Raw genomic sequence first — 17,310 nt, 5'->3', positions numbered from 1 at the left:
GGCCGCTTTGAGTGCTATGAAATGTACAAATGGTAAGTTGGACTTTGAGAGACATGCAGCACTGCGCATTAACGATCGCAGAGCAAATAGGCTCAGCTGATGCTGTAGTCAAGATTAAGAGGTGGATATGAAGCTGTCATGTGATGCGAAAGCAGAAGCCCTGATCGATTGTAAATGTAGCAGAATTGGTGGAGAGAAAAGGGTCGTCAAGGACAGCAGCCCATAGGCTAGCGCAATGATATTAGAAAATTCGAAGATAATGTCACCATTCAGTCGGCTGATGCAGGAGGGGCAATATGTGGCGATGGCATTTATGTAAACGGGAGGGTTTAGTCTGGCAGTAACAATAAGTTTATCGATAATGACGACGACGATCATCATCACTGGTTATGGTCGCTATCACCATATTATGATTTATGTTGATGCCATAACGATGATGATAATTATTATGCGAATCGTATAAATGACCGCTCAGCGGTGTTTGGATCTCTTAATTATGTATTTGCGCACGGCAACCAGCACTCACCGGCAGCGAAGCCCGCAGCCATGGCAACATCCAAAGACACGTATCTGCTGGCGAGAAGAGCCGAAATAACCTTTTGGCATTTCCTGCCTGCTTCGACACAATCTTAGCTGTCAGATGCCGCGGCGCTAGCTACTCAAGAGCTAATATTGTCGAAGCCAGGGGGAGCCTTGCAACCATTCTTATCTTTGTGACGCTTGTGAGGAGGGCAGCAACTGTCCTTTTAGAACGTGTTTCGCACTCACTGTAAGCTCGACTCTGCTCACCTCAACCTCCGGCTACGTTAAGTGTATGCAGCTTGTCACCAATGAAATACGGTAACTATCTTGTTTTCATGAAACGCTGCTATTTCAAACTACCCTTCGCATTTATTATTCGCAGAACTTGATATTCATCGCTTGTCGTTGCCCTCTCCTTGCTGAGGAGAAATAGTAATTTGTATTAAAATTTTTTGTACATCTTTGCGATAATGAAACATTGTCTCAAGTTACCACGTGTGGCTGCTTTTTTGTAGGGGTGTTTTCTGATACTAAGCAGATATTCCCAATCTGGCTTCGTAAGCTTGTCTAAATCACGGTATTATTAAATCACGGTGAAGAATTTTAAAAAATTGACTTTTAAAATTCTTCACCAAGAAAACTAAACCGCAAATACCCAGAGCCTGATGTAGTGTTCAAGATAACTAGAAAATGTTCCGTTCCTCCGATGAGTATTTCACGCGCTCTTTCTCAGTGTGCTGTGATGGTAAAGTCCTTATTCATGTTACCGATCTTTCAAACATACGGGTGCACTTTCTGAGTTCGAGAGTGCATGCTGCGTTAGAAGCAAAACTGCACCGTCATTAGTGCCACATGATCACCTATGACAATATAGCAGCAGATATTATATTATATAACTCCTCTGATCTACGGAAAGCCACGAGATGAACGTGAACTGGATCTTTGAGTGCTCTTTGCGAAGCCTGTGTCACGTGCGTGATTTTCAGTTGGTATAACAAATACCATGGCAACGTGGACGTAATAACGGTGACAAAGAACCAACCAAGCCCATCACAGGAAACTGAAAATAGTATAGTGCGCACAATACATGCAAAATGCGAGCGACTATCGTACCCTTTTCTTTACCTTCTATCAAAGTCAGTCAGTCAGTCAATAACTTTATTGAAGTCCTGAGGAGTTTCAAGCCGTTGGAGATCCCACGCGGGGAGCTCCTCCGGCGGAAACCGTAGGCGACGCCCAAGTCGGGACGGGAACGTGGTGACGCTCCACCAGTTCTTGGGCCCTCTGGACGGCCTTGAGTAGGAGTTTGAGGTCCGGGCTTTTGAGGGCTTCTTCCCATTCGGGCTCACTGGAGAGAGGGTTTGGTAATGCGGTACATTGCCGTAGCATGTGCGAGAGTGAGCAATAAAGTTCTGGGCAGTCTGGGCAATTTGCCGGGATTTCTGAGTTATAGTGACTTAGTAGGCCTCGTGACGGATACGAGTCCGTTTGTAGCATTCGAAACGCGGCCGCCTGCGCGCGTTCGAGTTTGGCGTGTGGGAGCGGGAATTTGGTTCTGCCTTTCCGATAGTGGGAGGTGTTTTCTTGGTAAGTGAGCAGCGGGTCATTAAACTGAATGTCCAGCCCCTCGGAGGCCGTGGGACCGTCGCGGCGGGCAAGTTCTCGCGCAAGGTTGTGGGCCGTTTCATTGAGGTTAGCTTTTGCGGGTGAATGTCTTTCCCCATGTGAGCGGGGAACCAGGAGAGACACCGTTTGCTCTCTTTTGAGCTCGCTAGTAGTATACGCGCTGCTTCTTTAGATACGTTGCCCCATTCGTAGGCCTGAATTGCGGCACGCGAGTCCGTGAAGACATAAGTAAATGTGGGGTCTGCCATGGCGATGGCTACGGCTATTTGTTCTGCTTTAGCGCTGCTGCTCGTTTTAACCGATGCGGATGATCGTAGCGTTCCGTTGCCGTCCACGATCGCTGTTGCGAAAGTGGATGTGCTGCCGTACTGGGCCGCGTCCACAAATGCGGTGGCTTCACGATCCGCGTCGATGTGGTCGAGAATCGCGCGGGCGCGGGCCCGGCGCCTACCCACGTTGTGTTCTGGGTGGACGTTTCTGGGAAACGGTGAGACTTTGTATTTGTCTCTAATTTCGCTCGGTAGGGTAACCGCGGGCTGGAGATAGGGAGAAGGGTTGACATTGGCTTCATTTAGGATGCCGAGGATAGGCGGAGTACTTGCGCCATAGTCTGAGCCTCGATAACTTCGTCGATGTTGTTGTGCATTCCTAGCTGGTCAACCTTTGCTGTACTTGCTCTTTGTGGAATGCCCAAGACCTGTTTGATGCTTTTGCGCATGAGTGTGTTTAGCTTTATTTTCTTCCAGCTGTGGGCAGAGGCGACGTAATTAATGTGACTCATAAGGAACGCGTGGTATACGCGCAGAAGGTTATCTTCGCAGGGACCCTTCCTGCGCCCCGAGACTCTGTGGATGAGTCTGATCATGTTTTCGGTTTTGGCGGTTAGGTGTTTGATCGTGTGTCCATGGCATCCGGTGGCTTCGATTAGGAGGCCAAGAATGCGTATGTGGTTGACTCGCGGAATCTGTTGTCCGTCTCTTGTGTGTAGTGCGATTGGAAGTTCGTCTAGAGGCGTTAGGTAGCGGACTCCTTGGCAAGACTTGCGAAATAGTAATAGTTCCGATTTCTTTGAGGATAGTTTCATTCCTGTGTTTAGTAGTTACTCTTTCGTGGCATCTAGTGCAGACTGTAATGCCTGCTCCATGTCTCCCAGGGAGCCTCACGTTCTATCAAAGTATGATACTTTTTTTTCGTTTAGGTCCCTAGCTGGCATAACGTCATAATGGAGTTAAATATACGCATACAGACCCGTTTCATAGAGATACGGCAACAGTTATAAAACGTGCTGACCGTAATCCATCTATCGTAGTCTTCAACTTGATCACTGTTCAACTTAAGTTACAGTATGAGGTGGTTGTGCTAGATTCTCTTAAATCTCGTTCCTTGTTTACATCCGATAAATGGCATTAGCTGACGCACTATCTATGCAGCGATTCAACAGTTATTGAATGTATTTATCTATTTATTCGTGCGGAAGCATCAAATGAACTATTGAGCGAAAAAGCCTGCGCCTGCTGTCGGGACAAGAGAAAAACGACACCTAAATTCTCATTGGCTGCGACTCTAAGTCACGTGCGCGGCACAGCGGAGCAGAACTGGCGAATGGGAATTCCTTCTGCCACGCTGGCACGCCAGGCGATGCGTGTGGGGAGAGGACATTGCCGCGACGCCACGTCACCCAATATCTCTTGCTCCCGAAAGCCTGCGTTATCCGCGCGTTCCTTAGCCGCGAAACCGCTCGCCTGCAGTCTAACTTCGCCTCGGTAACCGCAATACAGAAATTAGTGTATAAAAAAGCTGAACAAATTCAAAAGGGAAGAAAGTTGGTGGTAGTGTGTTTCAAACCCTACGACCCCGCGCTCAGAAGCCGAGTGTCTTGCTCACTGAGCTAAACGAGCGCCTCCTAGATAGCAGGCCTGTGCACTCTGCTTTGTGACGTCATGCTTCTTGGACCGAAATTTCCATTGCCAAGTGGAGTGTGAGGAAAGCGCTGACGTCACAATCACCGAGGTTTACTCGGGAGCGTCCCTATTAGATTCTATAGCTGTCAGACTAGGTAGCATGACGTCACGAATCCAAGCGCACCAACCTTGGGCTATCTAGAACGCGTTGGCTACGCGTCTGAAGGCGCTCGCTTTCCCGCGAGGAGTTCACAGCTCGAATGTCCGCTCAGCGGCGCTCACTTTGAGATTAATGCTTTCGCATTCATAACTCGTAAAAAGTGCTCAGAGGTCCTCGAATTTATTTATTTATTTATTTATTTATTTATTTATTTATTTATTTATTTATTTATTTATTTATTCCGTATACATTCGAATGCGAAAATGCTGCAGAAGCCAGTAGGCTATATATTCTTTAACCATAATGGCACACATGCTGGCTGCTCCGGTGTAGGTCAGTATCTCGAGGATGTGTTTGAGGATATGTAAGCTAAGCGTATATGCGCGGCCAATGCCAGTACCAGCAAACGGGCTTATGTCGCCCATATTTGCTTACCGACAAAGTAGTATGTACATGTGCACCTTTGTTCTGCGTAACAAAATAATGAGTTCCTGCATAAAACCTTAACGTATAATGTCGGCTCATTAGGCATCTCTAGAGCACAGCAATTTCCCCAACGGCATAGCGCGTTATAATAAACAGATTATTTCATTTATTTACACGATACTTGATCTACCTATTCTGTATGTACCCATGGCCCATTCTTTGTCAAACCTCCTGAATGGGTATGTGCTGTGCTGTGGCCTAAGTGGCACATAATTCTTAAATGTAACAACGTTTGTGGTGTACTTCTCTGTGCATGAACTTGTCATAAGAATTCGGTCTCTGACAAACGCCATAGGTCGCTTTCATATTCGTGACCTCGCTACATGAAGTTCTCATTTTCATTTCATCTATTAATACTGTCAGCCTCATTCAGCGGCTGTAACAGGAGTGGAAAGAAGAAAACGAAACTGAACAGTAAAATAAGTAGTACAGAACATATTGAAATCCATAGTTATACACTAGTTAAAGAAAAAAAAGATCATCTCGTGAAATGCACACATAAACAAAAACAAAAATACATCACTCAGAAATGAGAACAGCAGTCTTATACAGCAGCAATCTGACCTCATCGCCCTATGCTAGTGCCATAGATGAAGCTATCTAAGTGGCGTAGAAATTCAGCTAATGATGTCGACCGAACAGCAGAATCTGGAAGACAGTTCCAGTCCCTACAAGTTCGGGGAAAATAACTAAACTTGAAACCATTATTTTTTATAGTCGGTAATGAGATAAACTTACTATGACGATACCTTGATGTTTCATTAGTTTTGATCTCAAAGTAATCTGATTTATACCCACACGGTTCCCACTATATACATTGTTTCTATTTCGGCATTGCTTGTGCGCGATGTAGCACTTAAGCACGCATAAAACGACAAAAAAATTGCATGGGATTAAACTTTACACATTTACGGTGGATCAACGTAATCATTTTATTAGGTTATGAATAAAATGGAACGCACAGACAACTGTAACATTTTCTATTAGTTGTAAAGTATTTATATTACCGCTTCTCTAAGGCTTCACTTCACATATATTCCAACATGTGCGTTTAGACTGCTTGATTTTCTTTTCATATTCTTTTTAAATACAAGTAATAAACAGAAATTTTCTATCAGACATCGTCTATAAACGTGTACGAGGCAGCCATTAGTCTTCGAGACTGAGCCCCAGTAGTTTGTGTGAAGCATTGAAATGAAACTTGTACAAAACCTTCCTGCACTGATGGAATTGTCTGCTCCATACGCATCATGTCATATACGTATTCACATTACTTACGTTATAGATGCGAACATGTACCAAACAGCCATTCCTTTTGTTATTGCGCAAATACCTATTGTAAACAATTTATATTGGTACAAGGCAGCGTACCAGTCCTATGTGAGAGTGTGCTGGTGACCGGCCTTTCCACAGTCTAAGCACTGTTTTACTTGAAGTTGACAAAATGCTCGACTCCCTAGAGTTCCCTCTGTTTTAAGCCTCGAAATGACAGTACTGTGAAGCTAGGATTGCACGAAACTGACAAACTGCATACTTTGTTAGCACTTTGCACCTGCTACTTATTCACAAAGCGGGAACGATGAAAGAGGTGGGCGGTTAACAGTCTGTAGCAGAGTAGACGTCGAGGAAGTGGAAGAAAAACGGCGGATATATATATATATATATATATATATATATATATATATATATTCTGGTAACACTGAAGCTAGTCTGCTCAGCACCGCCATCACTTGCACTTGAAGAGGCAGGACGTGTATAGAGTGAGCCCCTCAACAACACTGCAAAGTGGTTAACGCAGTGTAATTTTTAAAATTTTTATTTATTTATACATACTGCAACCCTAAGAGGGTTATCGCAGGAGTGGGGTACAAAGTCAAGGATGCCACACACACAGCAAAAGAGGGTGCACAAATGAAAGGTACAAAGCAAAGCACTAGTGTAAGAAATATGTTCGAAAAAAATGGTCTCAATACATACATGTATGTATATAAACATGGTGTACTATACATGGTCCTAGGAATCACGGACAGCAACCAGTGATTGCCTTAACAAAATTATCGAGTGTCAAATTTCATATGTTAGGGGAAAGCTGATTCCACAATTCAATAGATCGGGGAAAAAAACTACATTTGAATTTGTCCGTGCAGGCGTACAGGGGTGTTATATTTAGAGGGTAAAAATTCCGTGTGTTAGACGCTTTAGCAAACATAATGTATTCCGAGGATGAGCAACGGTCAGAGGTAAAAGTGGTGCAAAACAGTTCAGGACTTTCTACCTTACGCCGCTGTACAGGCGAAGAGAGGTTCAAGGAGAGAAGATTAGAAGAGGGGGAGAAGTACTTGTCATAACGCCGGTATATAAATTGAATAGCTTTTGGGGGGGGGGACGGATTCAAGTTTTTTTTTCTTTTGAGTCGCATTTCAGGTATGGGTTCCAAATGACACACCCGTACGTAATCCAAGCTGAGCCGTACTAGAGTTTTATAAGTGAGCAATTTTGTTTCTGTGGGGGCTGAGCGCAGAGAAAGCTTTAAATAACCTAGACGTGCTAGAGCTTTAGAACAGATTGCTTCAATATGTTTGGACCAGGATAAATCATGTGTGAATGGAATGCCGAGGTACTTATATTGAGAAACGATTTATAGAGGAGCACCATTGAAACAATAAGGAAGACGCACTTGTGTAGTACGTGATGATGACATAGATACAGTTTTGCGAAAATTGATGTTCATCTGCCACTTGTTACACAAAGAACAAAAGTTGAAAAATGCTTTATTCAGAGTGGCGTGACATTCATGACTGGTAATTGTGTGATAGATAACGCAACATCGGCGTAAAGACGGATTTTAGTTGGTAGCACGTCCTTAGGTAAATCATTTATATGCAGTAGGAAAAGAAGCGGGCCTAAATCTGAACCCTGCGGAACACCAGAGCTAACGGCCACCGTAGGTGATTTTGCAGAATCGAAACAAAAATATTGCGACCTATCTGAGAGAAAACTAGAGATTCAGGTAAATAGACCAGGATTATTTAAAATACTATTTAGTTTATGCAAAAGCTTGGAATGCACGACTGTATCAAGGGCTTTGGAAAAGTCTAAGAATATGGCATTGATTTGAAGGCCTAGGTTAAGTGCGTGGCAGATGCAATGAGCAAATTCGGATGTTTGTGTAATGGTGCTGAGGCCACTGGGAAATCCATGCTGTAAGTATGTTAAAATAGTGTTGGCCCCAAGAAACTCAATAGTATGTTTGTAGACGACATGTTCAAAAAGTTCACTGCAACTAGATGCTAACGAAATCGGTCTATAGTTGGATTGGCCTTGTTTACTTCCAGACTTCTGCAAAGGAATAACTTTCGCAAATTTGCATGCTAATGGAACGGTACTTGTTTTCAAGGATTTATTAAATATCACTGTAAGAAACGTGCTGGGCCAGAGAGAATACCATATGAGAAAGGAATTACGAATGTTATAAGAACCGCAGCCCTTTTTAGAATCTAAGCTTAAAACTAAGTTTAGGACACCTGACACAGATACACTTAAGTTAACTTAAGTTATTAATAGCATGCCATGATTGTGAACTGAAAGGAGGGATTTGAAAGTTGTCTGCAGATACGACTGACTGAAAATACGAGTTCAAAGCAGCTGCAATAACATGGGGATCCTTAGCGCAAACATCGTTTATTATGAAGGATGGAGATTATGTTTTACCAGGCGAAATCACAGCCCAAAATTTTTTAGGATTTGATGTTAGCAAACTAGGTAAACTGATGGCGTTAAAGAAATCTCTGGCTGCTTTAGCGTTTAGTCGAAGTTCATCTTTAATAGTCAGGAACAGTGTGGTTACAAGAGCACCACCGGTGCGTCTTTGTCGCCTAAGTCTAGCAAGGCGGTGAGGAAGGTAAAGGATCTCTCTGGTCATCCATGGCAGGTCAACGTTTCTTTTCTTGGTTTTGAGTGGAACGAAGCGGCTGATTCACGTACGTACGGCGGCATTGAAAAGCTCAACCAAACTATTTACATCGTCTTAGATACTGCGGCACTACAAATCCGCAAGAGAATCAGAAAGAAAATTACTGATTGACTGGCCATCAGCTTGTGTGAAGTCATAAAAAGTGCGGATAATAAACTTAGCGTTAGGAACAAGAACATTAATAAGAACTAGTACCGCTTTGTGGTCAGCAATTCCATCCGAAACGTCACACGTATACCTATTTTCAACAAGATTTCCGTTAAGATATACAGGGTCTAGAATAAGTGTCCTTTGGTATTCTCGGTGGCAATTTCTTTAGATTACATGAGAGGACAATATTTATTAGTTCTTTACCGATTGAAGAATCGTTGCCGGAAATAGACCGGGATTGCCACGAAATTCATGGTACATCGAAATCGCCCAGCAGAACTAAGTTGGAACATGACATGCATAGTTGATGAAGAAATGCTTGTAAAGTGTGCAGTTGCTCAACATAGGACCCCGGAGGACAATAAATTACGCCGATAGTGACAGAACAGATGCCAAGAGACACTTTACACCACACAGATTTTACTTCATTGGGACCACAGAGAATAGAAAAGGTAAGATCGGACCTCAAGAATAGAGCTACACCACCACCTCTTTTGTGTGTTCTGTCGCAGCGCACATCGGTAAAGCCAGGTGGGGTAACTTCAGCATCGAAAATGTCACGGTGTAACCACGTCTTGGTAACACCGATTATATGAGAAGCATTAAAAGCGGTCAAGGAGACAAAAGCGGTGAGAGACACCTCCAAGAGATGCTACGTAATGCTGCCGAATTTCTCTCCCGTTAGCCGCTAAATCGCCACAATATTTCTTTAATAGTCACATATGTGGCATATATTTGGACCGAATAGTAAGCGTCGTTATTTCAACTTCTGTATCGCATAAAAACATTCCACTTACCTGGCTGACCACATGGTAGGCGCCGTTATATTGAACTTTTGTGCCGCATAAAAAGTCCAGCCAACACAAGAGGCTGCACGATTGTGAGGTGTACTCAACCACGGTACCGTTATGCACTGGGGCCCATATAATAGAGCTGCATAGTATGCGTCGTTATTTCGAACTTTTCTCCTGCATAGACGGCACCGTTATAGGTGGAATTTGACTGAGAGTGTACACAATCGACCTTAAATAAACATGCAAAGCTTTTAAACGTTACTCAGCACTGGGTACGCAGTGATCTACCGGTTGAAAAAAAATATTCCATTGTGTTATATCAATTCTATTACGAGAAAGAAAGTGGAGTTGCAAATTGTGTTAGAGACACCGATCTTGAAGACCAGCTGCTATTTCGGAGGGTGGTATTTCGTAACTCGTTCGCAAGATGGCAGCACCGTGTGGATGAAGAAAAAAAAATCACCGATGATTACAATACTCCCTAAAGCGAAACTTTAGCGCAGCTCTATGTTTGAAAGAAGTATGTGTGCCAATATGGTGTATTATGATTATAAAGGTACACGATTTATACGAATTCCAAAAAGAAAACGCGTGTCTGGCGCGAACAATTTGTCTCATGCCGCACATTGCCAAAGGAGCGAAGTGTGAGATTATTAAAGAGGCCGCGCGGTGGCGACGCCTGGGCGCGATTCAGAGCAGCAGCCGCAGACAGACGTGCACTCATGCAGCGCTTTGTTTCCACACATGGTATCGGTGGACGCGCTCGCCACATGTCTTATCGATGGCGTCATCGGTGAACAGACGACAGTGCGCTGCTCTGGCGCCGTCTCGTAGCGGTCGCCGCCGCAGAGCCCACCTTTCACGGCATTACGCTGTTCTTCTCACGCTTTCGCCGTAGCCTTCTCCTCCGCTTTCTCGCGTTCTTTTCGTTGTCGCCATCATTCATCCCCGCTGCACTCCATGTTCGCTCTTTCATTCTTCGCTGAGATCGTTCACTCGGTCGCACCGAGGACGCCGAGTGGTGCCGACGCTCAACGAAGAAACGGGCGCCCAAGAGATGCGCTCTAAATGTAATGGATGTCTGCCCCACGAACCTCTTATTGTTTTCGAGATATGCTGTGATACTGCAAGTTGAGGTATGCTTTTACTTCTCAGTGGTTTACACATGATATTAACTGTTCTGCTCAGGAACAAGCTGCGTTTAAAGTAAATATATATTTTTAATTTTTTGTACAAAAAGAATATCAGCAAAGCACGGAAAGCCTATTTAAATTTCATACGGTAGCTTAAGCACCTCCGCCGATGTATTTCTTCATGCTTATAGCGTTGTGCATGCGACTATAGTGCGTTGATTACCATTTACTGGTGCGAATAAAACATCCCGCTGGCAGAGAGAGACGAACGCTCATTTTGCCCAAGATACAAAGTCGACACAGATATTTAGAGCAGTTTCATACCAAGCGTGTTTGCTCATTTAGCCTTTTACCACGCGATAGCAGCCACATGATAACAGTCGACATAGAAGCCTAGAGTTCGTTTGCCTTATAAATTTATAATTAACCTGGTTCCAGATTTCGATGGACATGAGAGCCGCCGCAGTACTCATCTGGATTGCTACAAACGTCTACAGCCAGACACCACATCATCAGTGCAGCGATATTACGAAACAAAGTATACTGCTCATGCAGAAGCAGCGGTGCGATCTCACAGTGAAAGAAGGTCACCTTAACGCCTTGTGCCAGGTCCTAGTAGCGCGCCCGGGTGAGGCCTACCCTGTAAAAAAACACTTGAAAACGGCACTGTACTGGTGATCCCAGGAAAAAAATACCCGAAAGATGGTAATGTACTGACGATGAAACTTCACCTCATATCTGACAAGCAAGTTGTGAATATGACTCCGAGAGATGAACCCGCTTGCCTTTTCTTGCACAGGATTTGCATAAAGAAATGGGACGATTATAATGGCAATGTCGATGACTATGCCATAGTTTGGGCCAAGGAAAAACGCCTTGGACCATTCGATTTCGACTCTATTTTCATGTACATTCGCCACGTGTCTTTCTGCACCATATTCAACAGACCTCCGCAGGCAGCCGTCACCATCTGCAAAGAGACACAGCCTGATGGAAGCTGCATCTTTGACATCTACGGTTTTCTTCAAAGCAGTTACAGCTCTACATTTCAGGAGAACATGAAGGCATTTGATAAGCAATGGAACATAGGCTCTAGCTCGACAGAGTCAGTGAACATAACATTTGACGAATTACCCAATTTGGTTGCCAGTGAAATACTTCTACTTGCAAGTATTGCTCCCGTAAAACACTTTCTCTGCTACAAATGCAACTATAGGTTCATCGGCTATTGCGGCATACCGGTTATGAAACAGATCGAGCATCTTGCGTTTGTACAGACGCCTATTGAAGACGTCTCAGAGGGGGCATTCAAAAATATACCACGTCTTAAACGTATTTCCTTAGTTGGCACAAGACTTTCCGGCATTCCGAAAGCCATCTTTAAACTAAGACACCTGGACACGTTGGACATGAGCGACACAGACGCATCTACCGACATGGATTTCGGTTATAATTCGAGAAGATTTCTACGGAACAGCACTGTGAAACGGTTCATAATGAATGGCAGCAAACTGAGCACGTTGCCAAGTCGGGCATTCTGCGCGTTCCCGATGCTCGAGGAACTATCGTTGGACAACTGCCAGTTGAGCGATATTCCTGGATCACCTTTCGAATGCTTGGAACGTCTGGCGGTTCTCTCAATTTCCGGCAACCATATTAGGTCACTCTACGATAAAAATGTAAAGGGGCTTGAAAACCTAGTATCACTGAACGTAAGTAACAATGACATCAGCTACTTTCAAGGTTCATACATACTCTCGACATTGTTTTCATTACGCACTCTCGACCTCTCTCACAACAAGCTCAGAAAACTGGAGCTGCATTGTCAGGGGAAAATAAAGATCCAAGAAATAAATCTTGAGAATAACCATGTACTATTGTGGGAGCCGCCCCTTTTTGTTCGCATGCGCAAGCTTAAGAAACTAATCTTTGCGCACAATGAAATTACAAAAATAGATCATGAAATGCTCCATGATGTACACCATGTCGACAACGTGGACTTCAGCTGGAACCCCTGGGATTGTTTCAGTTGTGACCTAAACAACATTCACACACTTTTACAGAAGTACCCAGCAAAGTGCAGTGACTGCTTCTTGTGCGGGCAACCTCTTGAGCAGTATGGAGTCGACGTCCGTAATGTGACTTGGAGGGAAGATGACTGTGCTCCTCCTGACTACTATCGCCTCTACGGCGTTCCCGCGTTGCTGTCCTTCATGGTCATCGCCCTACTCGCCAGCTTTGTGCACCGCAACCGATGGTACTTGATGTACGCCGTGCTCTACCTAAAAGTGACCGTCAAGGGCTACAGGAGAAAAAGGCATGTCAACCACTACTTTTGGGAGGGTTTCCTATCATACCACGCCTCAGACGCCGACTGGGTTCGTGATGTACTCCTTCCGAGGCTGGAGTCACCACCGATGCAGTTCCGGCTATGCCTCGCCGAGCGGGACTTCATACCAGGCATCCAGATCACGGAAAACATTTGCCGGGCTATCGCTCAGAGCCGTACGTCCCTGTTCGTGCTAAGTCACGAATTCTGCCGCAGTCGGTGGTGTATGTTCGAGCTGAGCCTGGCGCAGCATCGTCTTTTCGAGAGCGACCGCCAAGATGGCATGGTGTTCATAAGGAAGGACAATGTGGACGAGTCTGAGATGAGCCCTATGCTTCAGTACCTCACCAAGTCACGCACTTACGTGCAGTTGCCACCGGAAGGTTCTCGTGAGACGCTCAACAACTTCTTCTGGCTGCAATTGCAGGCGGCGCTGGAAGAGTAGATAGGAAGTCGGGTGGAATTGTTGTAATCGGTGATGCACTAGCGTCAAACGACGAACAGGTTACTGTAGAAAGAATTTTCTGCTTAGAACGAAAATCCGCTCCCATTCCACCCTGTGAAAGTGGATTTAACACCGAAGCTGTTGCCGATGTTAGACGACGTCAGACAAGCACCACCAACAAAAACGACGTACGTTACGCGTGCACGCACCGGTGCGAAAGTGCAGCGTACGTACTAATTCCTCTAGGAAAGTGCGTTATTGAACAAATTCAATTTTCAATGTAAATTGTATGAGATAATTTCTAAAGTACGACTTACATGCTGCGAACGAGAATAACGGCACCATCACATGAAAATAGCCCCTGATGACATCATCACGTCAAACGTGACGTCACGCGATGACGTTTTCGTCAGCGGGTGATGTCACTTGATGACGGGAGGTGATGTCCCTTTGAAAAGCAGCACAGAGTGTGCTTCCCTCTTAATTGCGCTGTCTCCGAAATCGGCCAACGTTTTTGTGTGAGCGCCGCGCACGCTGGCACAAAAAATTCTGACCAACTAGAGGCCCACAGCTTCGCTGTAAGACAGGTTTGGATACAGGTTTTGCACGCATGCCATGAAAAAGGGAAGTATTATTGCATTTGCGGTCGAAAAGCTAGCCAGTGATACTTTCAACGCACGCTACTTCAGCACGTTACTTGCTGCTAGGTACGTGGTATTAGACATAAGGCGAACGCCGGCATATATTGAACAGAATTTCACAGACCACCTTAGCAGACGTGAGTACTGACATGCTATCGAGTGAAGTAATATTGTAGGCACGCGTGTCTTAGTTGCTGAGCGGTGAAAACTAATTCTACTGAATTGACTCGCCCATGACACCACTGTATTCTTAAAGCCATCCTCCGAGGTCTGCGCGCCTTTCAAGCTCTGGTTAATTGACGGCATTCCTGATGAGACATGATCACGAGGAAGTTCACGAGAAGTCAATGAGATTGACGTTTTGGAAGCGGACGTACAACTAATGTAAGCAGCCCAAAGCCGGCCGCGACGGGGACAAGCTTAGTGTCAAACCATTCAACGAGTCGAGATGGAAAACGTTGAAAGGCTCAGCTCCTACTCGCGAATTTGTTGTGCCATTGACCTCTTCTGTTGCCTCAATGGGCCAGCGGCCATTGTGTTCCTTCTGCGTCCCTGTCCACTTGGTGCTCAAAGAGTGAAAGCGCAGGTGTTGCACTGTTCCGCCACATCGGCAGAATCAACGGCATCATCAAAACACCTGATTGGGGGACAACACATCTGCGGTTTTTCGGTGTGACGATCGGGGAAACATGGGTGATATTTGATGAGGCATGTCATGTGCTAGCAGGAGGGCTGAGATTTACCATTTAGATGCGTGAATGCAGCAGCATGTAGATTGTTGCGGCATAACGTGCAACTGTGATTGCCCTTGTGTGCCCGTATATACGTTGGTTCCAATTTCTCTTGTAAAAACGTGAATAAATGTTGTGTTCGGTTCCCCCAACATGCCGTCGTCAAACTTCTTCTCAACAAGCTTTTCTCGTTCGTCGTGCAGATACGGACGACGACGTGGGTCCGCTTAGCCTGCGTATTACGCCCCAGTAGCGGGGTCAAGCGCTTAATGCTTTCTTTTAGTCCTTTCGAAAAAAATAGGCAAAATAGATATTTTCCCCTCATTAGATAAGTAAGTTTTGTAACCAATCTTCCAAATTGCTTTAACTTTTGCGCATTGAATTTTACGAGGAATGCATCTGACTATAGGCAGTATTTAAGTATGTGCATTAGGCAGTGTGAAGTGTTTCAGTCATATTTATCTGGTTGTATGAGAAAGCCATATACGTCCGTCGATTTACTGTTGTGGAAAAGGACCTAACAAGAAGCCACCTCAATCAGTGTAGCCAATTTAGAAAATAAATGATGCGCACTTTGTACTATTTAGTAAATAGATAAAATAGAATCATAACTAAAGAAAAAAATTGTTGAATCCATGAGCCAGGACAGAACCTTTTATATCCACCCCATCTTCAATAAATATTCTAATTTCCTCTGGCACTTGCCCCCGTTATTGTCTTCAGTTTCCCTTTATGTCTGCAGGGCCGCTATCTTGTACACGCTCGAAAAGCCGACGTTCGATTTCGCCTCGCGCGATTGTCCAGGCTGCGCCGATATCGCGGCCTAGGATAATCTAGTAGAATCGCGCGAGGTGAAATCGAACGTCGGCTTTTCGAACGTGTACAAGATAGCGGCCCAGATTGGCATTAAGATGAGCTGAAGATGTAGGAGTTCACTGCTGGGCAGTATCGAAGATACATGTATGTTAAATACTGTCGAGTAAACTTGTACTGAACAGTGCTTCGGGTAACTTTATCATGATACGTCTAGCAAGACGTGTATCTCTATTTCCAATACATGAAAAAATGTATGGTGTAACTTAAGATACAAGCTAATGCTATCGTAACAACACCCAGAGGAACTAAAAACGTTGGCTGAACTTCGCTTATCAAGACGATACTGCGTCACTAAGCCACCGGAACAAAACTAACCCCCGTATTCACAAACGCACCTCGAATTGAGCCTCCACTCGAAATGCTCCTTGAGGGCGGTTTTTCATTTCACAAATCGCCCTCCACTTGAAACGCACCTTGAGTGAAGGAAAGCTCGAGCGCTTTACTCGAGAATCTCAAGGTAGCCTCGCAGCTACCTTGAATCGCTCCTCGATTGAACTTAGTGCGTAAACATGGCTGCCTTGCGATCTGTCGCTCGCCTCGTCAGCTTTTTCCGATTGACGCCAGTTACATCCGTAGCTTTTCTTGGGTTAACCGTGCTGCGCACTCTCAAGGGCTACGTTTTAGGAACTGGTGCAGTCGTCTGGAGCGCATCGGCAACGAAATCGTTCCACTGCGGCGCCGAGACAGATCGGCCGTCCTGTCAAGAAGACTGCGAGCTAGTGCAGTGACTGTCGTCTTACTCCGTGCATGAGCCAGTTGATGACCTGCACACGGGTATTCTTCGTGCCAGTGCTCCGAAACTACTATCGGCGTCAGTGCATTCACGTGTTTCTCGCGGCTCATCGTAGAAAGCCGCATCAGTTCAAGCACGGCGCGATACATAACTGCGGCGGACTTAGAACACGTAAAAAGAAAACAGCTACGAAGATTCCTGTCATTAGTGCGTGTATTGCCTGCGTGCGTGTGTCGCCCCGTCGGCGCTGTTTGTACTCGGGCAGATCGTCACTGCCTACGCTAATCCAAGGACGGCGAAGCACACCGCAGCAAAGCGAGCATCTCTGTAAACGAGCAGGTGCGTTCACTTTAATTTTTGCAATTTTCTTTAGTTTGATGCGGCTAGTTGCGCTAAGGAAAATAAGAAATGTACTGTAATTTTGCGCTGACCGTGCGCAGTTGGCGCAATTTAAAGTCATAAGCAATAATTACGTAATCCTTGCTTCAAACCATTCAGTTTAATTAGCTTGTCATCCCTATGAAGATCCGAGCTCAACGAGGAAGTCACCAACCATGAAATGGCATTCAGAATTATATCTGCACGTATACACAGGTTAATGTAATGTTTTGTTCGAATAAAAGAGACAGAATAACAATACCACAGAGTAGAGTTCTTGCACATCAAATTATTTTTATTCCGATAAACAAAGGTGTAGCAGTGTAGTGACAGCTCCTAATACAGACAGTGCTAGCAAGTGGTAGCAGATATATCTCGCACGCCTTTATTGCGAACATCCCAGCTCTCTATAGGGTTCATTATATAAGTGTT

At 44.9% G+C, this 17,310-nt stretch overlaps 1 protein-coding gene across 1 annotated transcript; it reads left to right on the top strand.

The window, feature by feature from the left end:
• Positions 1–12,101: 12,101 nt before the first annotated feature.
• LOC142586185 (toll-like receptor 6) lies at positions 12,102–13,519 on the top strand. The gene has a single exon (XM_075697438.1). The coding sequence runs from the start codon at positions 12,155–12,157 to the stop codon at positions 13,517–13,519; it is 1,365 nt and encodes a 454-aa protein (XP_075553553.1). The 5' UTR covers positions 12,102–12,154.
• The last annotated feature ends 3,791 nt before the right edge of the window (positions 13,520–17,310 follow it).

The sequence above is a fragment of the Dermacentor variabilis genome, chromosome 6 (genome assembly GCF_050947875.1).
Source record: "Dermacentor variabilis isolate Ectoservices chromosome 6, ASM5094787v1, whole genome shotgun sequence".
In the NCBI taxonomy this organism is placed as follows: domain Eukaryota; kingdom Metazoa; phylum Arthropoda; class Arachnida; order Ixodida; family Ixodidae; genus Dermacentor; species Dermacentor variabilis.
Note: the sequence above shows the minus strand (reverse complement) of the source record. Positions and strands in the feature narration are given on the sequence as shown.

Bases quoted from the DNA above. Each gene is read 5' to 3' on its own strand.
- LOC142586185 (XM_075697438.1), top strand. From the start codon at position 12,155: ATGAGCGACACAGACGCATCTACCGACATGGATTTCGGTTATAATTCG.